This window comes from Arachis hypogaea, chromosome 20 (genome assembly GCF_003086295.3).
Source record: "Arachis hypogaea cultivar Tifrunner chromosome 20, arahy.Tifrunner.gnm2.J5K5, whole genome shotgun sequence".
Lineage (NCBI taxonomy): Eukaryota > Viridiplantae > Streptophyta > Magnoliopsida > Fabales > Fabaceae > Arachis > Arachis hypogaea.
In genome coordinates this window covers 16,181,513-16,200,795 of record NC_092055.1, presented here as the reverse complement: position 1 = coordinate 16,200,795, position 19,283 = coordinate 16,181,513, and the positions used below count along the sequence as shown (strand labels likewise).

At 35.9% G+C, this 19,283-nt stretch overlaps 3 protein-coding genes across 5 annotated transcripts; 2 read left to right on the top strand and 1 right to left on the bottom strand.

Annotated features, from left to right (window-relative positions):
• The first annotated feature begins 318 nt into the window (after window positions 1-318).
• Window positions 319-4,993, top strand: LOC112784098 (pentatricopeptide repeat-containing protein At1g62350). Of its 2 annotated transcripts, none has more exons than XM_025827215.3 (2): window positions 319-935; window positions 4,280-4,993. In XM_025827215.3, the coding sequence occupies exons 1-2, from the start codon at window positions 663-665 to the stop codon at window positions 4,685-4,687; spliced, it is 681 nt and encodes a 226-aa protein (XP_025683000.1). In that variant the 5' UTR covers window positions 319-662; the 3' UTR covers window positions 4,688-4,993. The 2 variants fall into 2 exon arrangements, with proteins under 2 accessions (XP_025683000.1, XP_025682998.1); XM_025827213.3 differs by having other exon boundaries at window positions 432-953.
• A 4,571-nt stretch (window positions 4,994-9,564) lies between these two features.
• Window positions 9,565-11,215, top strand: LOC112784081 (photosystem II reaction center proteins PsbY, chloroplastic). The gene has a single exon (XM_025827194.3). The coding sequence runs from the start codon at window positions 10,489-10,491 to the stop codon at window positions 11,110-11,112; it is 624 nt and encodes a 207-aa protein (XP_025682979.1). The 5' UTR covers window positions 9,565-10,488; the 3' UTR covers window positions 11,113-11,215.
• A 487-nt stretch (window positions 11,216-11,702) lies between these two features.
• LOC112785512 (uncharacterized) lies at window positions 11,703-19,126 on the bottom strand. 2 transcript variants are annotated; one of them, XM_025828975.3, is made up of 6 exons: window positions 18,826-19,126; window positions 17,334-17,401; window positions 16,495-17,242; window positions 13,428-16,124; window positions 12,586-12,640; window positions 11,703-12,132 (listed from the first exon to the last, which is right to left on the bottom strand). In XM_025828975.3, the coding sequence occupies exons 1-6, from the start codon at window positions 18,971-18,973 to the stop codon at window positions 11,994-11,996; spliced, it is 3,855 nt and encodes a 1,284-aa protein (XP_025684760.1). In that variant the 5' UTR covers window positions 18,974-19,126; the 3' UTR covers window positions 11,703-11,993. The 2 variants fall into 2 exon arrangements, with proteins under 2 accessions (XP_025684760.1, XP_029152353.1); XM_029296520.2 differs by having other exon boundaries at window positions 11,703-12,090.
• Window positions 19,127-19,283: the final 157 nt, after the last annotated feature.

The window sequence follows — 19,283 nt, the reverse complement described above, 5'->3', positions numbered from 1 at the left end:
TTCCGATGGGTTTGCATTTTTCTGTGGATGATGCTCTCAGTATTAGCAATGCCAATGCTGACTCCGCTGTTGGCAGAAAGTGTCTGTTGTTGTCGAAATTGAAGTATAAGTTGTCGAAGCATAAGGAAGGTATGGTCAAGGTAGGAGGTTGTTGCCGTGGAACTTTGGTGCGAAAGGAAAGGATGAAAAAGAAGAATAGTGAAAAGATGCTCTAGCGTAGTAAAATGATGTCACATGAGCGCTGTGATAACTTACTCATTATCAAAAATGATGTCTGGAACTCTATTTGATAAACTACAATAATAAAATTAAAATATCGAAAATTACATTTGGTAATCGGACAAATCTCAAAAACCACTTAAAATTTACTCCAAAAATATCCAAATACTAAAAAATTATGAAAAGTTTGTCAAATTTCGTTTCTAATCTAAGTATCTAACCTAATCTAATTTGAATCTCTAATTGTATTCCACTCTTTCTCAAACCCCCCTTGCCCACCCCAACTGCAAAATCCCTGGAAAACAAAAAACCCTCCCAAAGCTGCTGAATTTTCCTCACTTGAAAAGGAAAAGGAAAAGGAAAAGAAAAATCAAAACCCCCCACCAGGTGCAGCAAAAGAGAAAACAATCAACCATCAAAGCAGCAGTGCTCGTATCATCATTATGCTGCGTCGTGCAGTACGAAGAGCTGCTTCTTTGGCCACCCGAACCGCCTTACACCCTCGCCAGTTCGTTTCCGGTTCGGCGTCCAAACCAAGCCTGTCCATATGGAGGCGCAAGAAAGAGATGGGCAAAGAAGCCCTCATCGCCGCTAAAGAACTCAAGCGCCTTCGCTCCGATCCGCTCCGCCTCGACCGCTTCGTGGCGTCGCACGTCTCTCGCCTTCTCAAGTCGGACCTTGTTGCCGTCCTCGCCGAGTTCCAGAGACAGGACCAGGTCTTCCTCTCCATGAAGGTTTCTTCTTCTTTTTTTATTTATTTTTATATGATGCAACTTCGTTACTGGTACGGTTATTAGGTTAGAACTTGATTTGATTTTCCTCCTGAATATGACGAAAGGTTGCGATTTTGCTCACCTAAACCCACGTTGGTACAGTTTCTTTGGTCTTTCAGCTTACAATTAAGAGGGAAATTCGATTCAGTATGCAGGTTATGGAGAGTTTGAAACTTAAGGTAGTTAGTGAGAGTTTGAGACTGTTTCCAGTTCTTCATTTAGTTGTATTGCCATTGCTAGGGATGGTTAGTTTTGTTTAGAAATTTTTGAATTCTCCTTGGATAAGTGTGGGCGTATGATATTATTAAATGTGATGATATTTCGTTTTAGAGAATTAGGGAGGATGGAAGGATAAAGAATGCAATGCCCTTTGGGTTGTCATGGAACCACTTATCCTAAAAGTTTATGTGGTTAGATAGAGGCTTATGAATGGTTATATATCTAATATGTCTCTCACACAAGATTCCATCTTGGGTATAAAGCATGAATTAGCATAGGTCCATCTTTGGAATAACAAGGATCAAGCTTTAGACCTATTGTTCAATAGAATCTTTGATAACCAGAACCATTTATCCCAAAAACTTAAGTTGTTACATAGAGGCACATTAATGATTATATATCTAATATAGGTGTCTTCAGTATTCGTAGTGATTTGGTGCAATTTGTCGGAGAGAAGTGGTAGAATCATAAGGAAATCTTCTTTTTGTCAACAAAGAAAGGGAATAAGTTGTAATTTGTTGTCATACTGACTTATATGGGGATGTGCTGAGGTGGTCTTAGCGTAGTTTTGATTCCCGAGCCCCATTTTTTTTGGTTTAATGTGTAAAAAATGATTTGTTTAAGATTTCAATAGTGTCAGAACATAATGGTAGTATGCGTTATTGTTTGTCCTAATTGGTTTGAGTGTAATTCATGCAACTTCAATAATAGATTTTTCAGACAAGCAAGTTTTTTGGGAAAGGATTAGATGCTTAGCCTCTATTTGGTGTAAAGCTCATTATTAAACTTTCCCTCTCATATCTGTTGAGTGATTGGGAAGTGACACTTTAGAATTGACTTTTTCTTTTAGTTCTTTTTTGTTTTTCTTGCTCTTGTAAGGAGGATTTCTTATCCTTCTATCTTTTTGTATTATTTTTCTTTCAGTCTAAAATCTTAATGATGCTCTTCTTTTATTAAAAAAATATTCAGTATGACAGTATGCTCTTATATTTCAGTTCTGCAGCAATGATGTTTTTGCAATAGATTTGGCTCTATAACATTGTTTGATCATGCCTGTAAAATGTTATCTTTCCTTTACCAACAAATGCTCAAATAGAGCTGTAATAATTTTGAAAAAAAAAAGAGTGCAGTAATAGTTTCTTGAGTTTGATGGAAGCTCGTAGAGTGTAATGATAGTTTGCGTTTGGACTGTCAAAATACATAATAGAGGACTAAATTAATTTCTTTAGGTGGAAACTTAATTGATGTTGGTTCTGAAAATGCAAATTCTGGCTTGCTAGTATTTGAATGAGGCAGTAATTTCTGTTAGGCCTTTTAGAAATGCTAGTGGGTTTGAGTGGTCAACACTCACCTCTTCGTTTAGAAGGCATGATTAAGTTTATTATTATTATTTAGTAATAGTAGTAAGAGAACAAGCTTTTTCACGGGGAAAAGGATTGTTTTCTCTGCTTATTTTTTATTGTAGTTGTTTTATTGAAGGAGGTTTTCGTAGGAGGGTTTTAGGGCAGTTATGGTGTTTGCTGTTTCTTTTTTCTTGTTTTGTTTGTGTATTCTTATGGAGAGTTTTTTCTTTCAATAACTTGTTATAGTTTTCCCATATCTATCGAATTTCTCTCTCTCTCTCTCTATATATATATATAACTTCACTAAAGTGTTTTGCTAGTATTTGAATGAGGCAGTAATTTCTGTTAGGCCTTCTAGAAATGCTAGTGGGTTTGAGTGGTCAACACTCACCTCTTCATTTAGAAGGCATAATTAAGTTTATTATTATTATTATTATTATTTAGTAGTAGTAGTAAGAGAAAAAGCTTTTTCAAGGGGAAAAGGATTGTTTTCTCTGCTTATTTTTTATTGCAGTTGTTTTATTGAAGGAGGTTTTCGTAGGAGGGTTTTAGGCAGTTATGGTGTTTGCTGTTTCTTTTTTCTTGTTTTGTTTGTGTATTCTTATGGAGAGTTTTTTTTTTTCCAATAACTTGTTATAGTTTTCCCATATCTATCGAATTTCTCGCTCTCTCTCTCTATATATATATATATATAACTTCACTAAAGTGTTTTGTTTATTGACTTTGCCGGGGTGTGGTATGAAGCTTGATAAACTGCAGAGAAAACATGAACATTGATTAGAAATGGGTGTCTCAATGTGCAAGACTCCCACTTGATGGGGTTGGTAGAGGCCTAGAGGGTAGTACACAACCTTACACCGATAAATACATAGGCTGTTTTTCCAATTTGAAGTCTTGATTCTTGATTTTCAAGTTACAATTTAACACTTTTATCATTATGTGAATGGATTTAGTTATTGGGCCATATCCCTGTTTATATTTTCCTCCCAGATTCCATCCTTTATTGGTCATTAATATCTCTTTTTGTCAATTCTGGTCCAACTGTTGTTGCTAACCCTTTTGCTTTGTGTTTAGTAAATCAAAAAGACCATGTGCTTGTGCTTGCAGCTTTTAAAAAATAGGGGTGCTTTTAATTTCCAAATTTAACTTACATCTATGTCTATGATAGTAATTTTAAATTTTAAAAGCTATTTTACCAAACGTAATTGTTGTTGCTTGTGTTTATTGAAAGCCATTTTTAATTTATTTTACCAAACATAGATGCTACAACTTTTAAAAAGGCTATCTTTTAAAAGCTAGCTTTTATAAGCCACTTTTGAAAAGTTACCAAACTAATCCTAAGTTTGATGCTATGGCAAGTTCATTGCTACAAGATGAACTGGAAGTTTATTTATTTTGAAATTTAATTTCAGAAATCAATTGTTCAGCTTCTTTCGTATACTAATTTCTTTAAGTCATTCGGGCAATATATTTGGTTGTATTGAAATTTGTTTCATGCTCTTAAATATCGCCTGTTTAGCCTCAATGAAACTATGAGAGCAATTTATTTACCTTTTAATACTCATTTTAATTACTGAATACATGGTGATGAACTGATGATTTAGATTTAGTTATGGTATTTATTCTGATATTTTGATCGGCAACGGCTAATGGTTGCTCATATTGAAAGAGTTTTGCCCTTTATTATGTCCGTATCCTTTTTCTGACAAATCATTCATTTCTCAGTTGTATGATATAGTGCGCAAAGAAATATGGTACCGGCCAGACATGTTCTTTTACAGGGACATGCTTATGATGCTGGCAAGAAACAAAAGAGTGGAAGAAGCAAAGAGGGTATGGCAAGATTTGGAAAGCGAGCATGTCCTCTTTGATCAGCATACATTCGGAGACATCATTAGAGCTTTTCTAGATAGCGGATTGCTGTCGGAGGCAATGGACATATATGAAAAAATGAGACAATCTCCTGAGCCCCCTCTTTCACTGCCGTTTCGCGTGATATTAAAAGGGCTTCTTCCTTACCCAGAATTGAGAGAGAAAGTAAAAGATGACTTCTTGGAGATTTTCCCAGATATGATCATCTATGACCCCCCAGAGGACTTGTTTGAAGATCAATCAAGACCAGGATATAGATAAGAATTTGTTTATTTATTTATTTAGTTTAAACTTAGTTACCTAGATTCTCTGGCATGTTGTACATTATCCTATGATAATAACGTGAAAATAGAGACAATGATTTTTGAAGCCTATGTGATGTTAGTAACAGGAAATTTTTTTTGTTCTTTCCTTTAGAAACCCAGATTTTCCCCCATTAAATCATTGTACATCTCAGCTTAACTAGGAATGGATGTGGATCATACATTACTTCATAAGCATAGGTCAAAAGATGGTGGCGAGTTATTCAATGAATACACACACAAGATTTATGGAATTTTATTATTATTTTTTTCTTTTGTGACAATATTGTTTAGACTGCTTGTTTCTATCTTGATTTTATATTGGTTAGATTTATAGGTTTCAGACCAACAGAGAAAAAAAATGATACGGGTTAGAACTTAGAACTTAGAACCGTACCAAGAAAAAATTATGCGAACATCATTGCTTTACTGAGCTACACTAGTGTAAGAGAGTGAAAGCTAATCTTAGAAATAATTATTTATTATTCGTTCATCTGAATATATATATACATCGGTTTTAAGAATAGACACAGCTTAAAAGGCAAATTTAATATTAGAGTGTGTTATGTTTTTCAGATGTGTACTTTATAAGTATGTTAACAAATGAAAGAGATTTGTCGCATTCTTATGTTAGTCATCATCTCTTGCTTAGTGTTCCTACAAGATGGAGCCTCTGCTAGACATGCCTAACACTTGCTGCAACTTGGTGGCATGGAAAACATGGCATGAGATTTGTGGCCAATGTGTTTATTTCTTTTGACATACAACTCATACACACACTCACGCACACCCTAACACATTTTACTAAAGGATTCTTCACCCGGATATATGGTTTATGAGGCTTATAGATTATCCACTAACCCGGATATAGTGTAAACTTTTAAACTTGGATTAGTTTCATGCACTATGAGTATAAAGATATTTTAAGCAAATACCAGTTATACATTGAATTTAAATTGAAAGATTAAAAAAAAATAAAAACTGAGAGAAAATATGCATTTCCATCCCTTGAAATATCCCTAATACCGCTTATATATTACCCTATAGGGAAATTATAGCATACAGATTTAATGTATACAGATTTCTCTTTGGAGAAGGTTGTAGTGACAAATGGCATGATGATCCTTGATGGGGAGCAGCTTGGCAGTGGTGTCAGACTCCTTGTCGAGGCTGGATGTTGTAGGAGCCGCACCAGCTAGCCAGAGTGAGGGAAGCCCGTAATGGGCTTCGGAAGTGGACCCCGTAACGGCAAGTCAATATGGATTGGAGACAGGAGTTTGGACCAAGGGTGCATGGGCAATGGGCTGTTAATGGGTTTAGGGAGTAAGAGTTGTAGCATTATTCAAACCGGAAAAGAAGTTCTCTTTCAGGGGAAATATGAGGCTGCCAAAAACAATATGCATGCAAAGCTAGTGGAGTGAACTAGGAAAAAATAAAGACGAAACAGCATGTTGAAAGTAGTTCAGGTTGTTCTTTTATTATGAATATAATTAATTGCAAATACAAGCTGAAACTGTAAAAATCTTTTTTTCTCTTGTATAAAATTTAAATAAAATTAGAAAAGGATTAGTTAAAAAATTAATACAGAAAACAGGTAATATGAAAATGTCACATGAAACATATTTTAAAAACATGCCTATGAAAATATTAAATTTTAATTTTTAAAAATATGACAACACCTTGATAATTATTTTTCAAAATACAAAAACAATATTCGATGATTGAATTTTAAAAAATTGATATAGGTTTTAGTTTATTCCTAAAGCACTAACATATTCCGTTAAGAAATAATTTAAAAAATACTAAATTATTACTGAAGTTCAAAGATTATGTCAGTAATTATGAATTGAAATTTAATATTAACAATAGTGAAAATACCTTTTATTTAATTCTAAAAGAATAAAATAGTATTTTACCATTAATAATTTTTCATGTGCATCTAATTATATAGTGATATGTCAAGAGAAATAATTACATTTTACATTAATAGTATGAATAGTCATGTAAATGTAATAATGCAATTGACCCACTGTACAAAAATATTGACATTGTCAATGTATTAAAATTAAACTTTGATGGCTATCAGTACTTAAGAGAAGAGGGGGCTGTATGTTAGCAATCAGCAGCCGTTTCTTCTGAATCTTACTTGTTGCATTTTCAGAGGAAGTTAGGAGATTTTTGTTAATTTTGTCTCGTGTTGGGTTTAGAGACACTTTATTTTTGTCGTCTCAGCAACAGAAACAGAAATGAAATACAGCAGTATAAGTTACACCTAGATGTATCTTGCTTTAGCTACTAAATGCAATGTAGCATACATTCAGTCTCCGTCACAATGCTGATGAAATTTGAATAACTTTTTCACTGAATTACATACACCAATGTTTTGAATAGGATCTACCAAATCCTATCTGGGACTAATCCAGATTATGACCAAATTTGAATTTGACTAGGACTCGTCGTAGCTTTCAACAGCCAAGAGCTAACCCAACTTGCAAGGGAATCTCCATATGAGCATGAAACAAAACAGAAAGGTGTATAAAGAAAATCAGGAACATCTGGCGGCATTTTCTTCAAGTGTAAGTCACTGTCCTTTATCTCTCATCGGCAGTTTCCGACTAACCTCACCATGTTTGGAGAATTTCGATGAGACTCAGACAGACCAAAATGAGAAAAAGAAATAACAATGAGAACCATGAAGGAGAAGAACTCAAACAACTGAGGCAGCGATGAGATGTGAATCCTGTGTTTTGATTCTTACTATCTTGCAGTCCACTATCAGCCGTTCACCGTTATTATAGAAGACTGGACCCTCCAAGGTTGAAGCAAGTTCAAAACCCGTACTGTGTTGTTGTGTTGCATCAGAGCCGCAGCGACTTCGTCAGTGAGGAGAGAGAGATCCAAATCTATTGCATGCATGTTACCCATAGATTCTCATCCTTTTTTTTCAAGTTTCTTGAATCTAGCACATAGAGTTTTGCTTTGGCTCGAAGTTTGGATTTGGACCGTGGATCTTCTACTGTCCGGATTTGACTTTGATTTCTCCCTCATTGCTTGATTTGTGCCTGAGTCTTGGTAGATTTCTTTTTGGATCCTTGGTGCAGCACAAATGAGGGAAAATAGTTTTTGATGTGCTCTGACGTTAGTCTGACTAGGCTCTTTGTATTAGCCCTTTCTTGTTGGATGGATGCGGGAACACGCCTTTTGTTCTACAACCCACCGTAGCTTCTGCACCTTCCGTTTCCTTCTTTCTTCGTTGTTGGATGATGTGACCGAAGAGTAGGAGTGCTGGGAGAAAAGAGACGACATGACTTTTGGTGGAACGCAAGAAAGGTTAAATGAATCGGCATAGTTGTAAGAATCGGTCCGGACTGGCCTGTTCGACTGCAAAAAAAGGTGGACCGGACTCGCAACTGGTATGGTGCAATCGTGGAACAGCATAAGGAACAGAACCGGTCAAAGTCGGTTAGAACCGGTCAAAGTCGGTCAAAGCATGTGAAAACTTCTAGGAATCGGTTAAAATTGGTTCAACCGAACCGTTTGGGAGAAAACTCCAAAATTAGTGAAATTATGGTGTTATTGGTGACTATAACTGTATCTGAGGTTTGGTCATTGAAGAAGAAGGATATTAGTTGTAAGGGTGTAATCGGGTCGGTTTGTTATTATTTTGGACCGTAAAACAACTGAACCGGCCTGTACGGTCCTGAAGTGATGGCAACAGGTTGGGTTGCTGCGTTATGGGCAACGAACCGAACAAAACCGACAGTGGATCGGTTCAGTCGATTACTTCGGGTATTTAATGCCTAATAATCATAACTTAAGTCACCGTAAAATGAAGTTTAAAACCCTGAGTAAACTTAAAATAACAATAGTATATGGCGTCCAATGAGATGTACAATTTCAACTTAACCCGACAGTAAAACATACCAAGGAATACAGTTTAAAATTGCTAACAAAAAAAGAAAACTAAGACACTTTGAATGACACTTGCGATTCGGTTCGGCTCGGTTCGGTCTTCAAGGAGCCAATTGTGAACCGAACCGAACCAATCGGTTTAACTCAAATAAATCAACAGAGAGCGATCTTTTCCTGTTTATGAATCAACTGCTATAAAATTCGATATGATTTTGCAGTAAATTTCGGACCAATTCGGTTAGTTACACCCCTTACAGAAGATATGAAGATAATGAAATTGAAATTAAACACTACTGTGTGTTTTATGATATATTTAAGTGCATATAAATAATTTTATAAATATGTCTAAATTAAAAGGCAAAATAATTTTATACTTATTAAATATGCTATATTTTTATAAATAATTTAATTTTATTAGATATAAATTAAAAATTATTATAAAAAAAATATTGATAGACTATAATAAATATAAAATATAATAAACATCACTAATAATTGTGAAGTTTAATTGTGAGATTTTTTCCTAAATAAATTTAACCTATTTTGAGTAATTAATGAGTTAATTTTGTTATAATTACGTTAGTTATGTGTTAATGTGTAGAAATATTTAGCCTATTTAAAATAATATATATATTAGTTAGCCGTAGTGTTAATTAATAAATAAATATTATTGTTGTTGAATATTATATAATTTTTAATTTTTGGTTATATAATTAATTAGTTATTTAAGTCATTAATTATTATTATAAAAATAATATTACTATATTAGTTATATTAGCCGTGCAGTGTATGTAAGAATAGTTTATTAGTGTGAGTGTTAGGGACGGCGGTCCTCCGCACTGAACCTAGGGATTTCGTTCCCTGTTAGTACACTATCAAAGTGAAGAACCAAGTGATAGATTTCATCCTTTTTTTTTTTCGGCCCAAACAAGGTCCATGATGAGAGCCTCCAACCAACGGAATGCGTAACCTTCAGAACCCGTTCAACTTCACCCCACCAAACCGTCGCACCTCACATCAGCTCCCACCACCTCCTCTGAGCCAGCTGCATGCAATATGAGACCAACACGTGTTATTACATGAAATAAAATAAAAAAAATCTGTATATCTGTATAACTTTGATCTGTACATTAATGCGACCCATTACTATATTAGTATGTTAGAAGAAGAGAGAAAACATGCATTTCCAATTTTCCATGCCTTGAAAAATGTCTAGATGACATTTCCCTCGTGGTGGCTTCTACTTACATTTTTCTATAAGAATAAAACAAACTACTCTCTAGTCCATTTATAAATTTTTGGTGAATTCTACCTTAAGCTACGGTTGACTTCATATTATTTTATATAAATTAAATTATATTTTACAAAATATTTTTTAATAGTAATTATTACACATTAGAAAAAAAAAAGTTGTCGTTTCAAATTACAATGATAATATAAAAATATACTTAATTAATGCAATAAATTGTATTTATTTTTTCCCATTATTTTGTTGATATCAATATATATTTCTTATAAAAGAATTATATATATATTATATGATATAATTCATTGTTAATGTATAAAAAAAAAAAGTAAAAATAACAAAAGAGGGAAATGATATATTGCATTTTGTGCAAGCATGTGAAGTGATAAGAAGCTAAGGAACATGAGGTCCAAACGAGCCCAAATAGCATTGTTGTGATAAGAGAAGAATCCAGAGATCACAATCTCATTGGTCCAAAATTCTCCAACTAAGCCTTACCTTCTAATATTCCAAATCCTAGTCACAATTCAACACTCAAAAAAGTTTCCACTTCAGGTTCTCATCTTACAACAATAGCAAGAAAGCTTTCAGGTTCTCATCAAATGGCAGCAACAATAGCAACAATGGCCATGGTTAATGCAAAGTGCCTTAACACAAACTCACCCAAGTTTCCAAAGCCCACACCTTCTTCTTCAAGGCCCACTTTTTCCCTCCTTTCCCTTGAGAATCTCCCAAAGGGAATTGCCACCACAAAAAGCTCCAATCCCGTCAACCTTTCAACTTCCATGGCAGGAACTGCCATAGCTGGTGCTATCTTCTCCACCCTTGGAGCCTCCGACGCCGCCTTCGCCGCACAGCAAATCGCCGACATAGCAGACGGCGACAACCGTGGGCTTGCACTGTTGCTGCCCATAATTCCGGCAATTGCATGGGTTCTTTTCAACATCCTGCAGCCAGCACTTAACCAACTGAACCGCATGAGGAGCAGCAAAGGGGTCATTGTTGGGCTTGGGCTTGGGCTTGGTGGGCTTTCAGCATCAGGGATTTTGTGGACACCCGAGGCATCAGCGGCAGTTAGCAATGATTTGGGAATGATTGCTGCTGATGCTGCGAGTGACAACAGGGGTCAGCTTCTGCTGTTTGTTGTGGCACCTGCAATTCTTTGGGTTCTTTACAATATCTTGCAGCCTGCTTTGAACCAACTCAACAGGATGAGATCTCAGTGACTCTCACCTTTTTTGTTCAAGCTTCATCAAATGCTTTATTGTATCAACTCGCTTGTAACTTTGTATGTAATCACTGGATGAATGGATGCTGCATATTATCAAACTTTTCTTTTCTTTTCTTTCCAGTTTGAGTGCTAGGTCTTGTTCTTAAGACAATGTATATACTCATGAGCAATTAAAACATTAACAATAATGAGTCGATTTTTAATGAAAACACTTTGGTTATCACTGGTCGCTTTATTTATAACATATTGCAAATATGTGAATCAAAATTTTGGAAAATATTTTAAAAAACACTACTTAGACTAATTGGTGTGACCTACTTCCTTGACCTCTTTCTCAGTCACTGTTCTAGACAGCATATTGTTAGTGGTGTCTAATTTCACCGGAATATCTTCTAGTTCCTCCGTCGGATCTCGCGGATTAGAAGATCTAAACCACTCTTCAAAATAATCTTGAGCTATTCCAGATGAATCTAATTTAGTCACTCTAGAGTCATCTTCTAGTATGTAAATTTTCTGTTCCTTCTATTACAATGCTGTTTAGTTTATTTGACTCTTGTGAAACAGACGGGATATTACACTTCCTAATGGTTTGCAAATGGCTCAAAACATCTTGCATCATATATCAATAAATTTGAAGTATTTTTGACAAAAGAGAGCACAGGTAACAATAGTGAAGAACTTCAACATCAATTTGTGTTTGGAAAGATACTGAGAAGCAAAAAAGGAATTAAATTAAACCCAGTATCAGCAGCAACAAAAACTGGAGGCAACTAGATACATGATCCATAAGTAAAAATAGAACACTAAAAAGGACCACAATGCTGTGGTTAAGTGGTGTTTCTTCTCCCCTTTTCAGCTGAAACTTGAGATTACATGTTACTCAGCAAGGCTATCTGGAACAAACTCCGGTTGGCTTTCAGATTCTTCCAACTGAGATGCCGTTATTCTGGCCTTCTTATACCTGCTCGAACTTCTGAAAACATGATCAATCGGCTTCCCTTTAATGCTTGACATGCTGCATAATGTAAAATGCTTCATAACTCAATTTGCTGATATGTTAATTATGTAACATACAAATATGCCTGATGAAATTTTAACCAAAACATCGCGAAGCCTCTGAAACACCTACGGTTTGCTGCAATGATGTAATTATGGTGAAAGAGTGGAAGTTCATAATTTCAAACTAACAATTTTGAGCAGCATGATCTTGCCAGCTATTTCCAAATGCCCCTTATAATTCTTTGTTTCATGATTATTCAGCACCATTTGATTAATCAAATGCCGTTAATATGATAACCATAAATCCATAATCTTCTTTGTCAACTATAAGTTCGGCTTAAAGTCGGTCAAATTTAATACTAGAGTGTCAAGATTCAAGAATCTACACAATGAAAATAATGAGAAAGAGAGAGAGAGGGGGGAGGGACTTTGCTGCTTATAGCCGCAGAAATACAATTCACTACCGTACCTTCCATTAAAATCATTTTGTTCACCACTTTCCAGTCTTTTCCCACCATGTGAATCTGAACAAATTTTATTCAAAAAGATAATTAGTTCCAAATTTCAGGAAAGTGCTATTTCTATGTGAGTGAAATCGGCACAAGAATCATCAAGGACACTTATTCTAATTCTATATCACCAACTTTATGCGCACACAAAAACAGATGCAACAATCAGTATGGGTGAAGATGATATAACAATTAGCAGACAGGAATTTGAAGATATTAGAACCAACATGATGTTTAGGACTAAGTGAATATAAGATAAAAACACAGCTACCTCAAGTGTCCTCGTTAGTTGAAAGAAAAATATTGTCCCCAAAATAATCTATAAGAGGATAGTTGACTATGCTAAATGGTTTCATACCTTGGACATACAATATCTCGGAATAGAAACGGACAAGTCCTAATTACAAAAATCTGAATTGAATTTATCCATGGTGGCCATCCATTCATCACAAAACACTGACTAATTAAAAACATGAGAACATAACTTAAAAATGCTCAAAATAAGCGGGGAAGAAACAAGCTTTTCTTCTCAACTTCCAAGGATAACATCCGCAAACAATCAACCATAATAAATGAGCACCTAGATATTTCCAGCTATTAAAAAGAACATAGTAGGACAAAATTCAATAATCAATTTCCTACATGTTCAACTTCAGAATGATAAAAAATTATCAGTGTCAGAAAGTCCACAATCCACAAGCATAGAGAAAAAAAAAATTATATGCAATGTATCATCTAACATAAGGGCAGATTCTCAATTACAATATGATATTTCAGATACAATTTGATTGTGATTCCTGACCTTCGCTGATATCACCATCTGAAAAATCAGACAAGAGTGAATTTGCAGATGGACTTTTAGTGCTGGCATCAGACATATCAACTTTATCTGCATCTTTAGAAGTGTCACTGCTATCATCTTTGAAGATTGCTCCTGATAACAAGCTCTTCTTCTGATTTGTTTTACCCTTTACTTCCCTGGCATTATTCACTAAAGATTTTCCTGCTTTCTTGTGAATCACTTTCTTGGAACCTTTCATCGTTGGGCTTGATATTGGAAGATGATCTGCTGAATCCATACTTTTTCCGGAAGCATTGGCTCGAGGCTTTCCTTTTTCTCTAATTGAGGATATATCACTGTTAGACTGACTAGACAACTTTGCGTCTCTTTTTGTCTTGCGCACATTTGGTACCATCTTATCAAGGTGACTTATGTGCTGCACTTGCTGGGATGGAGATTGTTGCTCAACATTAACCCTGTCATCTTCCAAAGATGCTTCCAAATTCTTTTCATCTTTCTCTTCACATGAAAATGTTGAATCTTTAGCAGCATCATTAGCTTCAACAGGAGCCAGGTTGTCAATTCCTTCAGCAGTATTTGATGGAAACAGGGACACATTAGGGCTAGCAAGTGTTCCAATATCAGAAGATGGCGATGGCTTCTGACTATCATTAACATCGTTTGTTAGCAGATTTGATGAACTCTTTGATTTAGTGCTTTGCTTCTTGTTTGATTTCTTTCTGCGTGTCTTGTCCACATGTTCAGCATTGGCTATAGTTTCAATTTGTTCCAAGGAACCAGGATTATCAGCTCCAGAAGCATCATCCTTTTCAGTAGCTGAAACAACAGTGCCTTCCATCTCTGTTAAATCCATGCTTTTTCCGGGAGCACTGGCTCGAGGCTTTCCTTTTTCTCTAATTGAGGATATATCACTGTTAGACTGACTAGACAACTTTGCGTCTCTTTTTGTCTTGCGCACATTTGGTACCATCTTATCAAGGTGACTTCTGTGCTGCACTTGCTGGGATGGAGATTGTTGCTCAACATTAACCCTGTCATCTTCCAAAGATGCTTCCAAATTCTTTTCATCTTTCTCTTCACATGAAAATGTTGAATCTTTAGCAGCATCATTAGCTTCAACAGGAGCCAGGTTGTCAATTCCTTCAGCAGTATTTGATGGAAACAGGGACACATTAGGGCTAGCAAGTGTTCCAATATCAGAAGATGGCGATGGCTTCTGACTATCATTAACATCGTTTGTTAGCAGATTTGATGAACTCTTTGATTTAGTGCTTTGCTTCTTGTTTGATTTCTTTCTGCGTGTCTTGTCCACATGTTCAGCATTGGCTATAGTTTCAATTTGTTCCAAGTAACCAGGATTATCAGCTCCAGAAGCATCATCCTTTTCAGTAGCTGAAACAACAGTGCCTTTCATCTCTGCCTGCTGTATAATTCCCACTTCTGTATGATTTAAAGGGTTTTCCTCTGCTCCAATATCTCCCGATGCTGGATTAACATCGTTTGTTAGCATATTTGATGAACTCTTTGATTTAGTGCTTTGCTTCTTGTTTGATTTCTTTCTGCGTGTCTTGTCCACATGTTCAGCATTGACTATAGTTTCAATTTGTTCCAAGGAACCAGGATTATCAGCTCCAGAAGCATCATCCTTTTCAGTAGCTGAAACAACAGTGCCTTTCATCTCTGCCTGCTGTATAATTCCCACTTCTGTATGATTTAAAGGGTTTTCCTCTGCTCCAATATCTCCCGATGCTGGATTAACATCGTTTGTTAGCATATTTGATGAACTCTTTGATTTAGTGCTTTGCTTCTTGTTTGATTTCTTTCTGCGTGTCTTGTCCACATGTTCAGCATTGGCTATAGTTTCAATTTGTTCCAAGGAACCAGGATTATCAGCTCCAGAAGCATCATCCTTTTCAATAGCTGAAACAACAGGGCCTTTCATCTCTGCCTGCTGTATAATTCCCACTTCTGTATGATTTAAAGGGTTTTCCTCTGCTCCAATATCTCCCGATGCTGGATTACAATCAGATGATTTAAGAGACTTTACAATAACAATCTTGCTATCAGAAGCATCAGTAGGGCCAATATCTTCCCCAACTGTTGTTTCTACATCTGAATCCTTATCTTTTCTTGTCTTTCTTTTCTTCTTCTCTGATTTTTCTATTCCAAGCACAACTTTTGAAGTCACATTTAAGTCATTGACGTTTGCATCTGTGTTATTCTGTTTAGATGGTGTGCACTCTTTTCTAGATGTACTCTCATCCAAATCCATATCTTTTCTCTTCCTTCTCTTCTTTTTCTCAGATTTTACAGGTTCACCCATCTCATTCATATCAACAGGTTTTGGAGTCACATTTGATTCTTTGATATTTGCTTCAGTGTTATTATTCTGTTCAGATGGTGTACACTCTTCCAACTGCATTGGCTTAGGATCATCTTGTAATACTTCTCTTCTTCCTTCAGCTCTATCAGTCAGACCAACCTTACTTTCATTGCACTGGTCAAGAACAATATTCAAATTATCTTCATTCAACTGCTTGGGTTCCTTTGGCTCCTTTACACCAGAAGGTTGTAATTTTGTTTCGACATCAGTACGGTTGTGTTTTTTTGACTTCTTTACTTTAGATGGAATACCTTCTAAGGATGCATCAGTTCCAATCTCCATTTTTTCAAGCGTAGGTATGCTCATGCTGATATCTACCAAGGATTAAAAAAATAATAAAGGATCAGTAGATTTAACATTTATTTATTTCAATTATTAATCTTTTTTATTAAAAGAAAAAGAGAGATTCAATAAAATGAGAAGGATAATACAAATTGGGGATAAGGGTTCCTCTATACAAAATCAAAACAAAACAAAAGATTTATCTATAAATCATAGCTTTCCAACCTCTCAACACGTCTGTGAGGGAAAGTCCTCCATAAGGCATAGCCTTCCAATCTCGTAACATAGCTTTTCAATTATTACAAACATACATATCAAATTCATATTAATATGACACAAGTTTACCACCCAATAAGACAAGTATAATGTCTACTTTCAACCGTTCCTTGAGTAGTATATTACCTTTAGAGACTATACCATCTTCATAAACTTCCTCTTCAACACCCCCTTGAATGTTGGAAGGATATGCTTCTGCATCTTTCCTGAATGAAGTCAAATGTGTCTCATGAGAATTTGATGATCTCTTCTTCCCTTTCTTCTGCATAACATCAGCATCATGAATCAAAGATCTCTTACTTTTCTTCTGCTTATTTGTAGCACGTACAGGTTCAGAAGCCTCTTTCATTGACTCAGTACCAATGCCAATTGTCGCGTTATTATTATTGAATTCATTGTGCTGATGCTCCTTTAAAACTTCACTTTCAATGATTACTTCTTTGGTTGCATTTAATGAAGGGTCTGCCATAACCTCAATCTCCCTTTGAATAGTATCATTGCCTGGCCTAAAAACAGAAGCATCATATTCCGGAGTATCATCTTCTTTCCTTGTACTCTTCTGTTTTTCCTTTGCACTAGACACAGATTTTGACATTTCATCCTCGCATACAACGTTATCATCCTTAACAGCTTTATCAGATGGATTCACAAAATCATGTTCATCTTTCTCATCATTGATCAAACCAGTCAAGGCATTATCTGAATTGCCAAGAAGTATCTTCTGGCTACGAGAACCAGAAGAACAATCATTTTGACCACGCTCGCCCAATGGAGAAGCATCCACACTAAGAAACCAGCTCTTGTTGAAACCATAGAAGGCACTTTTTACAAACATGGAATCAGATAGGTGATAAAAGTACCCTTTGCGCTTTACCTGCAAATTAGCAAAATAATGTTATAATCAATAGGAATACAACCATACCTTGAATAGCAAAAGAGAGTCAACAGGATCTACTACGATATACCTTCATTGCATGAATCTGTATCTGCCCAAGTTTGGGAAAGCATGATGGGTGTTCTGACAAAATTCGCTCTGTATATAAAAAATTCATACATATGCCATGTACACAGAATGTCAGAACTCTGAAATAATTATGTGCATATTTAAGCAATGATTAGAAAAGTATAGCAGAGAAGACAATAGCGAGTTATAAATGCTAAGAGATTTTAAATATAACAATCATTATGAAGTATATACTAGAGAAGCCTGCCTTTATGCACTTGAGGTTTCAAAAGCAATCTTAGAAGGAAAAGTCACACAGACAATATCAAATCCACTGCAAGAGGGATAGAAACTAAGGGTTGCTTAGACACTAACTACTTGAACAATACAATACTTGAGCTGTCTGCCTCGACGCAATATTAGTCAAAGTTTGACATCTATTTCACAAGTAGAATTAACACTCTTGTCATGTACGAATACAGAGATATCACAAAAGGAGGAACTAGTGGCTTTCTTCTTGAAGAGGTTCAGCACCTTGACACGCCCTTCCAAGGTGGTTGTTGAAGTAAAATTGATAACACCTTCAACAAAATCAGCCACTAAATCCAGAAGTTTCATTAAGTCATCTGCATAGAAATTCAAAGTAGTGCTGATGTTCAGAGATCCACGAGCTGGAAGTGTGTCCTCATGCAATGGGGCAGTAGCCAAAAGCTTCCCACGATAATTAAGATAAGCCGTGCTGTTGTGGTAACTAAAGCTTCCATAGTTGGGGTTCTCAACTGTGAGCAATATGCCCAAGGACACATTTATTGCCTCAATCGGGAAAGTAACCAAACTCGCCTCTTTAACCTTAACAGACTGCAAGGTGACGGTAGGGTCCTTCTGCTTGAAGACAGTGAAGATCAAGATCACCAGGATCACCACCAACAAAATCACAATAGCAGCAGTGGCACCACAGCATATCTTCATCCTTTTGGAACACCTCATGCAGCACGCCATGAGTACTCTCAAAATTGGGCGATACAGAATTTCACAAAACTATTCAATTGTGCATAATCCAAGGAACACTAAAACCAAAACATGCATTGTACTTATAAGAACAGTTCTACTCTAAATATATACAATTAGGGCTGCAAGCATTTTTCGATAAAAAACTACTAAACCGGGCTTAACCATTCTTTTTTTTTAATTATTATTTTTGTATTTGGAGATGAAAACAATGAACGAGACGGCTGATTGTTCTTGTTTTTGCAGTTCCAAACTTCTAGACACACATTTTAGTTAGTTTTCTACACACAAACAAAAAGACAAAGCAAACATCTTTGGGGACACAACCTAGAAAACGAAGCTATCTATTTTCTCAAACATTGAGAGTGCTAATGCAGAACGTCGTAACAGCTGCACAAAGTCATAAACATTCAGAACACTACTGGAGAGGGAAAAAAGTCTGCATTTGAAAAATAATAAATCTCCGAAGAATGAAGAAAGAGAAAGTAAAAGTGTGAAAGGAAGACCTTTGAGGTCGGAGACGGTATCGTGATCGGAGACGAGGACGGCCAAGTGAGTATCGAGGTTGGTGTCGATGAAGACGACGTTGGCGTCGTCTTTGTTTTCAGAGAGGGGTTTAGGTTTGGACTCCGAGTCACGAATCGGAGGGTCCATTATTGAGTGGCTCGGCGGAGCTGGTTTAGTGGTGAAGGGGAAGCAATGGAAGGGAGCGCCCTGCTATGCCGGCATGTGAGGTAAGAATAATACTGAGGGTTTTTGTATTTTCCTTCCTCTTATGATTGGTTCGAGTCGAGAAAAAATAAGAACAACCGGAATCATAAAAATTTGGTGTAATTACCTATCAGTCCTACAATTTTAATTTTAGTCTCTCCAATTTTAAAATGAGTAAAACATTTTCTAATATTTATTTTTGTGAGACAATAGAAATAGGGGAGTGGATCCTCTCCAGTGAATAAAAAACTAG

Excerpts from the sequence above, each read along its gene's own strand:
- LOC112784098 (XM_025827213.3), top strand. The coding sequence starts at position 663 with ATGCTGCGTCGTGCAGTACGAAGAGCTGCTTCTTTGGCCACCCGAACC. Across the intron at positions 954-4,279 it reads AGGTCTTCCTCTCCATGAAG|TTGTATGATATAGTGCGCAA; the intron begins GTTTCTTCTTCT and ends TTCATTTCTCAG.
- LOC112784081 (XM_025827194.3), top strand. The coding sequence starts at position 10,489 with ATGGCAGCAACAATAGCAACAATGGCCATGGTTAATGCAAAGTGCCTT.
- LOC112785512 (XM_025828975.3), bottom strand. The coding sequence starts at position 18,973 with ATGGACCCTCCGATTCGTGACTCGGAGTCCAAACCTAAACCCCTCTCT. Across the intron at positions 17,402-18,825 it reads TACCGTCTCCGACCTCAAAG|AGCGAATTTTGTCAGAACAC; the intron begins GTCTTCCTTTCA and ends TTTTATATACAG. Across the intron at positions 12,133-12,585 it reads CAAAATGATTTTAATGGAAG|CATGTCAAGCATTAAAGGGA; the intron begins GTACGGTAGTGA and ends TACATTATGCAG.